This window comes from Cicer arietinum, chromosome 5, assembly GCF_000331145.2.
Source record: "Cicer arietinum cultivar CDC Frontier isolate Library 1 chromosome 5, Cicar.CDCFrontier_v2.0, whole genome shotgun sequence".
NCBI lineage: Eukaryota > Viridiplantae > Streptophyta > Magnoliopsida > Fabales > Fabaceae > Cicer > Cicer arietinum.
In genome coordinates, this window is record NC_021164.2 from 49293047 (window position 1) to 49303020 (window position 9974).

A 9974-nucleotide genomic window follows, 5' to 3' on the forward strand; every position below is an offset into this window, starting at 1 on the left:
TTCCCTAATTTCTTCTTCACAATAATCTATATTTGACTAAGTTTAGTTAAGTTTTCTCCTACTTTTAATTATAAATTATAATCGAGATCCAAAAGTAAAAGTGCTTAAATCTTCTATTTCTGTTACTTGAGAAAGTTAAAAAAAAAAAAGAAACCATAATTAAGATGTTTAAATTACCCTAAGAGGATGTGATGTAGGTAAACTTTTGTATGTTTTTTTTTGTATTAAAAAAGATAATAAATATCACCATAATTAATTTACACAACTGTAAAGTCTGAACTGATCAAATTTAAAATATAATAATATCGATATTTACTAATTGAACTAAAATAATTCTTTCTTGTTTTTATTAGCCTTCTTATTCATATTCATTTATGATTTGTGCTTTCTATTTAAAAAAAGTAAAGAGCCTCAATCCTAATGCATTAATGCCTCAAAGTAAATTATGATCGCTCTCTCATGAACCATTATGTTTGGTTCTGTAAAAAAAACATTGAATTTGGGATTTTTATACTCAACACACCTATCATATCATATCCAATATAAACTTAAAACACATCATTACCACTAAAACTACCATCCCAACATTTGTTAATTTTTTTACACATCAACGACACTGGGGATATTATTGTCTTTTCACTACTAAAAGTTTGAAATATCATCATTTCTATTTATTGATAAATACAATTTTACCCCTATTCATTTTTGAAATAGAGATTTTGTAATTTTACCCCTATTTATTGATGATTTTGAAATATCATCATTTCTATTTATTGGCAAATGTACCATACATAAAAATAAATTTTCTTTAATATAATTTACGTTTAAATATATTTTCTACAAATGTTTTTTTATAAAATGAAATTTATCTAAATGGTATAATTAAATGTACTTTTAAATTTTTTACTAAAAATATATATATTTTATTATAATATAATGTGAATGTTGTTAGTGTCCTTTTTAGTAAATATATATATTTTATTCTATGTTTGCGTAGTTTTGTTCTTTACTTGGCAACCATTGACGTAGTAGTGAGACGACGATCTATTATTTTTCACGTAATAATCTATGTCATTAAATTAACATAGATAACATTCAATTTACCATTTAGATAATTTAAAGATTAATATCAAAGTAGTTTACCTAAAAAAATTGTCCTAATATTTTCAATGATATAAGTGAATTTATTATTTTTCCAAACATATCATTTATTAATACTACTTTCTCCAATCCTATATATAAGAGAATTCTTTACTTTAGTTTAATATATAAAAAAAAAAGTTACCACTTTTAATATAGAGTTATTATTTAAATTACTTTTATAATATTATTTAATATATTTGTCTTTTTAATATTATTAGTAAATATTTAATATATTACGATTTTCAATAATAGTATATATGGAAGAATAATTAAAAAGTTAAAATAATTAATGAGTACATTAATTTTAATGTTTTTTTTTTTATAAATAAGACTAGAAGAAGTATTAATTTGTCTTTAAATATAAAAAATCAAGGAAACATTAATATTTACTATAAAGATATTAACTATGAAATCAACATTTCTTAATAAAAAATAAATAAATATTTATGATAAAGTATAGAAGTAGTATAATCTTAACTTTATCTTTACATTAAATTAAAAAGTCAAAAGTTTGTGATGGACAAGTGAAAAAGATATTGGGAAAAAGCGTAATACTAATAGAACACGTGAATCTCACTACAACAACAGTTTCCAATTCCAATATCATCCTTATCGTGACACTAATACGATCCCTTTTTCTCGAATCAAACAAATAAAAACACCAAAAGCAAACACGAAAACACAAAACATCGTAGTATACAATGTCAACAACAACTAGTACAACCGAGTCGCGAGTGCACGACGCTGCACGGAACCGTTTGGCTACTCTCTCCGCTCACTTGGTTCCTTCTTCCACAACCTCCTCCGCCGTCCTCCTCCACCCTCTCCACCTTTCCGCTTCTTCCGGAATTTCCCCTCCGTCGAATCTCAAAGGAACCCTCACCGTCGTCGATGAACGGACCGGGAAGAAGTATACCGTCGAGGTCTCTCCTGATGGTACCATTAAAGCCAATGATTTCAAGAAGGTACTTTCTTCTCATCCTGTAAATCGAATTGATTTCCAATTTGGCTAACTGGATCATGATCAATTTTTTATTTTTTTTTATTCTTCGGTTGAATTGGTGTTTTTTTTTGTTTGTTTAGGACAAGAGGTTGTGTTGATGAATTTTTTATTTTTGAGTTAGCACTCTGAAATTATTTTTAATTTGATGGATTGAGTCTTTGTTCAATTTTGATCCTTTTTTCCTTTATTCAATTGTTTGAAACTGGTGCTGTTTCTTTTTTGTAATTGGCTCTTTATTGTTTAGCTTACAAGATAATTAAGCTTTTCTTTTCAAATAATTATTCTATATGGATTTAAAGGATTTGAATATCTTTTGAAAATCTGTTATTTTGTCATATCAACCCCACTTTTGTAATGTATTTTTGACATAATGATACCAAAAAAAAAGTGTTTGTTGTGCTTTTGGTCCCTGGAATAAAAGTGAAATTTGGTTTTAGTCCCTGTAAACATTTATTTTTAATTATATCCCTCTAATTAGTCCCTTGGTGAAAAATTGTGCTGAGGTGGATTAGTAATTAATTTTTACCACTTCTAATTAGATCTTTCATTGGATGTCAGTGTAAATTGATTTATATTGAGAGTATATGTCCATTAACTCTTATTTTAGTTGTTGATTTTTATGATGATTATTATGTATGTTCGTACAGTTTTTAGTTAGTACTAATTCATTTTTATTATGCGATGTGATTGTCTTAATTTTGGTTTGCAGATATCAACTGGGAAGGATGACAAGGGACTCAAACTTTATGACCCTGGATATTTAAACACTGCTCCTGTGAGATCAACAATTTCTTACATTGATGGTGATGAGGGAATCCTTAGATATAGAGGATACCCCATTGAGGAATTGGCGGAGAAAAGCACCTTTACGGAAGTGTCATATCTCGTATGTGAGTATTTTTCCGAAATTTTCTCGCATGTGCATTTAACTTTTATGCAGGTTAGTGTATAGACTATTTGGAGATTTAAGTAAAGCAATTAGAGAGACTTATTATAAAGTAATTTATCAATCCTCATATGTTATTTTTGTATCTTTTTGAGCTGCAAAATTAATAATAAATTTTTTGTAGTCAAATAATTTTACTTGGTAGTTAGTAAAAAGAGAAGCACAGAACAATGTTGAGACTGTAAATTGAGACATTTAGAATTTAGTATTCTAAATAGAGTTTCTTGAAATAATTATTGCCTCAAATCGTTTGCCAATTAGACGTCAAACATATATTGATACTTAAAAAAAGACACTTGGCTATAAATAGTAATCTTAAATTATCTAGTGTGATATAATTATGATGAGTGAAACAATTTTGAGGCCTTAACTCTCAAGTGTTAGATATTATAATAAGCATAAATTTATTTTGGGATCAAAATTTTATAGCCTAAACACGGTCCTCCCTGAGTTTACTGCCATTGTTTATGATATATGTGGATTAATTTTTTTTCCCCACTAGTGGCAATCTGAGATGCAAACTTTATGTAAGAGAAGACTAAAGTTTATGCATATTTTCGAGGTTTTCTAACTCTGTCTTTTTAGTGTATGGAAATTTGCCTTCTCAAAGTCAGTTACAAGAATGGGAGTTTGCTATATCTCAGCATTCAGCTGTACCTCAAGGAGTTTTGGTGAGCTTTTCTGTCATCAAATAACTTTGTTGTTTAATTTAACTCAAAATTTGATAAATGTTATCTCAAGGTTGGCTGTTATTATCAGTACTAGCATGTGGACTATCATTTAGTATTGTCATTTTTATTTTAATTACTATATTTTTAATTCAAAATTGAATTAGGATTAGTTTAGATTTGATTTGTTAAGATTGATTTAAGGATTAGATTTGATTTGATTTAAAGTTTAAATTAAGATTAGATCAAATTGGATTTAAATGTGAAATATGAATTAAATTCAACTATTTTATTAGGTTAAGAAAGATAAAATTGTAAATGAAAGAGTTCAAAGCTCACTTGTCATGATCATTTAAAGGAGAGTGATTAGGTTGATCATTTCTTTTTTGAGAAGTACATGTGTATTTATCTAACCGAGTGGTGGCATTCATTTGTTTTGTAGGATCTCATACAATCAATGCCTCAAGATGCACATCCTATGGGTGTGCTTGTTAATGCTCTAAGTGCTTTATCTGTTTATCATCCTGATGCAAATCCTGCTCTCAGAGTAAGTAACACCAAACTGTTGAAAATATCAAGTTACTCATCTTTTGAGCAGCTTTAAATTGATGTACTTGTATAATGATAACATAATGCAAATCCTCCTATTTTTCCGATTTCTACATTTTGACAATGTTTTGATACATGTTTATTTTGACTTTTGTGTGAATTATTACGAGTTGTCGCTATCTGAAACCTAATAAGGGTATACGTGCCTAAAAAACAGATGGAAAAAATATATTGAACTGGAAGCTAAATATATTATACAAGTTAAATGTATACTCCAGCAGATTGTATTAAAAAAATGATGATTTGTTTTTCTGGTTTATTGCTACGTTGTTGTGTTGAAAAACTTGCTACATCCAATCTTATATTTTGTTGCTTCTACCTTCCTCCATTGCTATTAGATTTGATGATTTTCATAATTTTGATTTGTGATTCTTATATGATGTTACTTTTACCTATGTGTTAGTTCAATATACATGTGGGTACTGAGCAGAACTCTATTTCTTAATAAGATTCAACATTTTTCCATGCTATGTTATTTGATTCACATTTTATCTCTTTTAATGCAGGGTCTTGATATTTACAACTCAAAGCAAGTGAGAGACAAACAAATAGTGCGGATTATTGGAAAGGTTTGCTACTCAATTCTCCGAATTCCTTAATCTTCTGTTCATGATATATGTAATATGTCATTCCATTATTCTGAATATTCTTTGCACTGTTTAAGCACAATCTTCTGATTTTTTTTTGCAATATTCATTTGATTCTATACTTATTTGCAATTATTTCCCTTTTTACTGCAGATAACAACAATTGCTGCCGCGATTAATCTTAGATTGGCAGGAAGGCCACCTGTGCTTCCGTCCAACAAACTTTCTTACACAGAGAACTTCCTTTACATGCTTGATTCTCTGTACGTCTTTTCAGAAGTAACATGATCTACTTACCAAAATACAGTTTATGATTTAATATATGATGATAGAATGGTAACAAGTATTTTATCAGCATGGAGTCTAACTCATTAAATCTCCACGTTTTCAGTGGCAATCGGTCATATAAACCTAATCCTCGTCTAACTCGTGCATTGGACATCATCTTCACCCTTCATGCAGAACATGAAATGAATTGCTCTACATCCACTGTGCGTCATCTTGCGTCAAGGTAAATGTCTCCCTACTTAGCAAAACAGTGTTGCCAACAAACCTGACCCAAGTCTACCTGTTATACGTTGCTTGAACTATAACCTTATTTGCAGTGGTGTCGATGTATACACTGCTATTGCTGGGGGTGTTGGAGCTCTATATGGACCTCTTCATGGTGGAGCTAATGAGGTAATATAAATGGTTCAAGTCACTCGTGATCAATTTTGGTATTGCAAATTTAAACGTGGAAAGTAAACCAAAGCAGAGTACTCGTGTGTGACAATTCTTATGTGACCATTAATTATACAGGCTGTCCTCAAAATGCTTAGTGAAATTGGAAGTGTTGATAACATTCCAGAGTTCATTGAGGGTGTTAAAAACAGGTTGATACTACCTTTAATATCTTTGTGTTTTCCCTATCTATAAATAACGCTGATGGGCTGATGATTTGCTCTTTTTCATCTCGTGCTTTTTAACATAGTTTTGTTTCATATTATTGTCCTGTGTTTCTTCTCTAGGAAACGAAAGCTCAGTGGTTTTGGACATCGGGTGTACAAAAACTATGACCCTAGAGCAAAGGTCTTAAAGAAATTAACGGAGGAAGTGTTTTCCATCGTTGGCCGGGATCCTCTTATAGAGGTGCTCATACATTTTGCATTCCCTTTCTCTGCTATGTCTGTTGTACTTCTTAAGCTCGATATGCAAACTGTTCATGATGCCTCTGATCAGTGATCAGGACTATGAATAGTACAATTTCAAAATACATTTCAATTTTATTTTTTCTGCAAGCGTTTTTCTTTAGACTTAACCAATAGCTGTTATCCGTGCAGAAAATATATTATTCTGCTTGTTAGTTTAATGTTAACTCAGTTCAATATATTTAGTTTGAACTTGATAATTTTATACGACATTATTTGGTTATGCAGGTTGCAGTTGCTTTGGAGAAGGTTGCTCTGTCTGATGAGTATTTTATCAAGAGGAAGCTATATCCAAATGTTGACTTCTACTCTGGATTAATATATAGGTAATTAATCTATTACTATGCCACATCTGTGTTTTTAACTAGGATTAATCATATGGCTTTATGGAATCTCAGGGCTATGGGCTTTCCACCCGAATTTTTCACTATTTTATTTGCTATCCCTCGTATGGCTGGATACTTAGCACATTGGCGGGAGTCCTTGGATGATCCTGATACAAAGATTATGAGACCTCAACAGGTTATTATTTCCTTCCTTTAACTTATGATCTCTTACATATTGAAAATATTAGCATAATTATTATTGGCTTAATGGAAATTCACTCAAGTAGTATTAGTCTTCGATTAAATGACAGAGTTGGCTTTGTGCCAACATTTTCTCATACCCTTTTTTGGTTTCCATCAAGCATAGAAAGTTAGAAATAGAGGATAAAGTTATGCAAGCTTATAGTAATCACGACTCACGAGCCCTTTTAACTGTTAGCCTATTAAGCTCCTATTTGCATGTACTCACTATATAACCATCCACATGGATAGTTTAATTATTAATTATCTTTTAGCCTCTTTGATTCTATAGGTTCCATTGAGATACGTAAAAGAATCTAGAAAATCGAAGTTTTGACCTATGAGAAACGACAGCCACTATTAGTATGTTATTTCAGATCATAGATGCCTTGAGTAACAAACTATTATTCGGTGCGTCTTTGATGTGAAATAACAGAAGTACAAAACTATTACTCGGTGCTGTTAGTTTCTTGGAAAAATGTTAGCTACTATGTTACGGATGGTCCTTGATTGAACCAATCTATTTTATGTTACAGGTATATGTTGGGGAATGGCTGCGGCATTATACACCAATCAAAGAAAGAACTGGATCAGCTAAAAGTAACACTGACCAGCTTGGTCAGTTAGCTGTATCAAATGCCTCAAAGAGGCGTCTTGCTGGATCGGGGATTTAGCCTTTAGACACAACTTGATTTTACTAGTGAATAGAGGTAATACATAATTATGAATCAAGTCCAGAGATAAAGTAAATGGTATTTTTTTCCATGCAAAAAATAAATTGAGAAATGATATTTTGACACAATTTGATCACAATTCCGAGAATAATTTAGGTCATTAACGCAGTTCAAATATGTGGTTAATTACACATTCAGTGGATTATTAATGAATATAATAATGTATCCTAATTCATTAATCATCCACCAAACATAATTAGCCATAATTTTGAACTTCATTAACCATGATTTTCAGGTGTTCAAATATACATGATATCCATTAACCATCCAAATTGTGTTCAAATATACATATATTTATTTACTACGATTCATGTTCAAATATATACCTGAAAATTGGGGTAAACAAGTTTAAAATTGTGATTAATTGTGTTCAATAGAGGGTAAATAAATTGCAATACCTTGTTACATTCATTAACCATCCACTTAATGTAATTAACTATTTATTTGAATTGAGTTAATCACCCTAGTTATCAAAATTTATTGTCAAAATAACACAACAGAATCAAACTCTTATCTGTTTATGGCTTTTGATTACCTAAAACGTACTTTGCTTTTAATTAGGAAGTGGCAACGAGTTTCCTCAAGCAGCATGTCACTGCATTAATAATGTAATCTGGTGTCATTACCCCTTGTAGAAGAATGATGATATTGAAAGATTTGCAGTTCCAAGCTTCCAGCCTTAAACTATGCAAGAAGTACATGTCCAGTGGTTCTATACTAAATTATAATTTTTGGAACTTCAACATTTATTTTATGATAATAAACAATAAACTAATATTTGTGTGTCGTAATTTTTATTTTTTTTATATATTTTTTATTCCAAGAATAAAATATCCTTCCTGAATCAAGAGCTTTGAAGGAGCTCTCAAATTGTAGCAAGAGTTATTTTGCTCATGATTTATACAAATACAGGATTGAGTTTTAAGGTCAAATTTATCTAACCGGTAAATAAAGTATAGAAATTTGTTTGCAAATTTTCATCCTAAATCCCAATGGCACATTTTAATGCATATGAAACATTAATGACCTGTGGACTTCAATGCGAAATTTATGTTGGTTTTCTTGTTTCATTCTAAATCCTAGTGACCATGTTTTGTTTGGCAATAGATTCCTAAAAGGGAAAAGGTACAATGTTACGAATGGTAAGTAATAGGTACTACTCTAGTCTTATTCTAGTCTCAAATATAAGTAAAAATGTAAAAATGAGGTAAAGAAAGTTGAGTTCAAAAACATCAATTTTCTTTAATTTATTTTTGTTTATATAAGATGGAAGGAATCTATAGGATAGAGTTGTTGGATGTTGGAACTTGGATGGAGATGTAAAGTTTTCTTTATGGGCTAAGGCATTTGTATTCCACTGAGTGAAAATCATGTTTATGATTGTTAGAAGGTCTTAGCAAACTAAAACATGTACACAAAAGAAAATGAAAATTTGGACAATTTCTAATGAAATATGTAAATTGAGGTTTGTATATGAAGGAAATATGTTTATGAGATTTGTTATGTGAAAAGCTTGGTCCCAAAATTTCATTGGGAGGCAAGCATGTGCTAGTAAGGCAAACCTAGTTTCGACTATGTATAACATAAAGAATGGTGATCTATTTAATTCAATTTTATTAAATTTTGTTTATATTATAGTTTGGAAGAAGTATTTTTTTAAAAACATGTGTAAAAAGTTTTACTCTACCAACAAATTATAATCGATCATATGAGTAACATTAAAAGATCATATGAGTAACATTAAAAATTCTTATGATTAAAGTTAAGTTCTTAAATGATTTTAAAATTATGATTGATTTACCGTATACAAAATCTTCATATTAAAATTGCATATATAAAAATCATATCTACGCACTGTGAATAAATAATTGAAAAGCAAAACAACTTAACCTCTAATGTTTTAGTGTTTCTGCAAACAGATAGCTCAATCTCTTCCCCATTCAAGCAACATGTTAAATGGTTATTAAATAGTAAGGGAAACCCGAGGGAGAGGCAAGGAGAAGCAACATCAAATGAAGTAGTAGACCATAGACAGATAAATTTAAAAAGCAAAAAAGAAAAAATAACAAATTATCAGAGCCTGGTTTCGATCCAGGGACCTGTGGGTTATGGGCCCACCACGCTTCCGCTGCGCCACTCTGATTTGTTGAAATATTTTGCAATTTGAAATATATTATTTTGAAATAGTTGAGTTCAAAAAAAAATTCCAACATTTTATGTTTAATAGAAAAAGGTAAAATAATTATTTCTTTTTTATTTTAAATATTGTAGGTGGGAAGTAGAAATCTCTTTGTTCTAAAAATATATTCTAAAAATTTTGATTTGTAATTTTTCTTTCTCCTTTATTATTTTAGGTCTTTATCAACTTATATTGTATATGGCGTGCATTTGAAAATCTCTCGATAACATAATCTTTAAGCAACATGACAGTGACAATAACCATTTGCAAATTTTCCACAAAGTAAACTCTTCTCTTCGATTTAAATCAAGTTTAAGGTGGAAGAGTTTCATTACACTTTTTGTAGTTG

General features: G+C 30.0%; 1 protein-coding gene and 1 non-coding gene across 3 annotated transcripts; one reads left to right on the forward strand and one right to left on the reverse strand.

The window, feature by feature from the left end:
• The first annotated feature begins 1735 nt into the window (after positions 1-1735).
• On the forward strand, positions 1736-8378 carry LOC101508357 (citrate synthase 3, peroxisomal). 2 transcript variants are annotated; one of them, XM_004499943.4, is made up of 14 exons: positions 1736-2108; positions 2856-3036; positions 3678-3763; positions 4203-4307; positions 4876-4938; positions 5110-5219; positions 5348-5467; positions 5562-5637; positions 5758-5831; positions 5967-6087; positions 6375-6472; positions 6545-6668; positions 7249-7422; positions 8008-8378. In XM_004499943.4, exons 1-13 carry the CDS (start codon positions 1845-1847, stop codon positions 7384-7386), a joined length of 1560 nt encoding a protein of 519 aa, XP_004500000.1. In that variant the 5' UTR covers positions 1736-1844; the 3' UTR covers positions 7387-7422; positions 8008-8378. The 2 variants fall into 2 exon arrangements, with proteins under 2 accessions (XP_004500000.1, XP_073225210.1); XM_073369109.1 differs by having other exon boundaries at positions 8012-8237.
• Positions 8379-9517: 1139 nt separating this feature from the next.
• Positions 9518-9589, reverse strand: TRNAM-CAU (transfer RNA methionine (anticodon CAU)). Its single transcript has one exon. It is a non-coding gene; the product is annotated as a tRNA-Met (tRNA).
• Positions 9590-9974: the final 385 nt, after the last annotated feature.

What these genes read in the sequence shown, in the direction of transcription:
- LOC101508357 (XM_004499943.4), top strand. Translation starts at nt 1,845, where the DNA reads ATGTCAACAACAACTAGTACAACCGAGTCGCGAGTGCACGACGCTGCA. An exon ending in CTGTACCTCAAGGAGTTTTG is followed by an intron (nt 3,764 to 4,202) that starts GTGAGCTTTTCT and finishes TTTGTTTTGTAG; the next exon opens with GATCTCATACAATCAATGCC. An exon ending in GCCGGGATCCTCTTATAGAG is followed by an intron (nt 6,088 to 6,374) that starts GTGCTCATACAT and finishes TTGGTTATGCAG; the next exon opens with GTTGCAGTTGCTTTGGAGAA.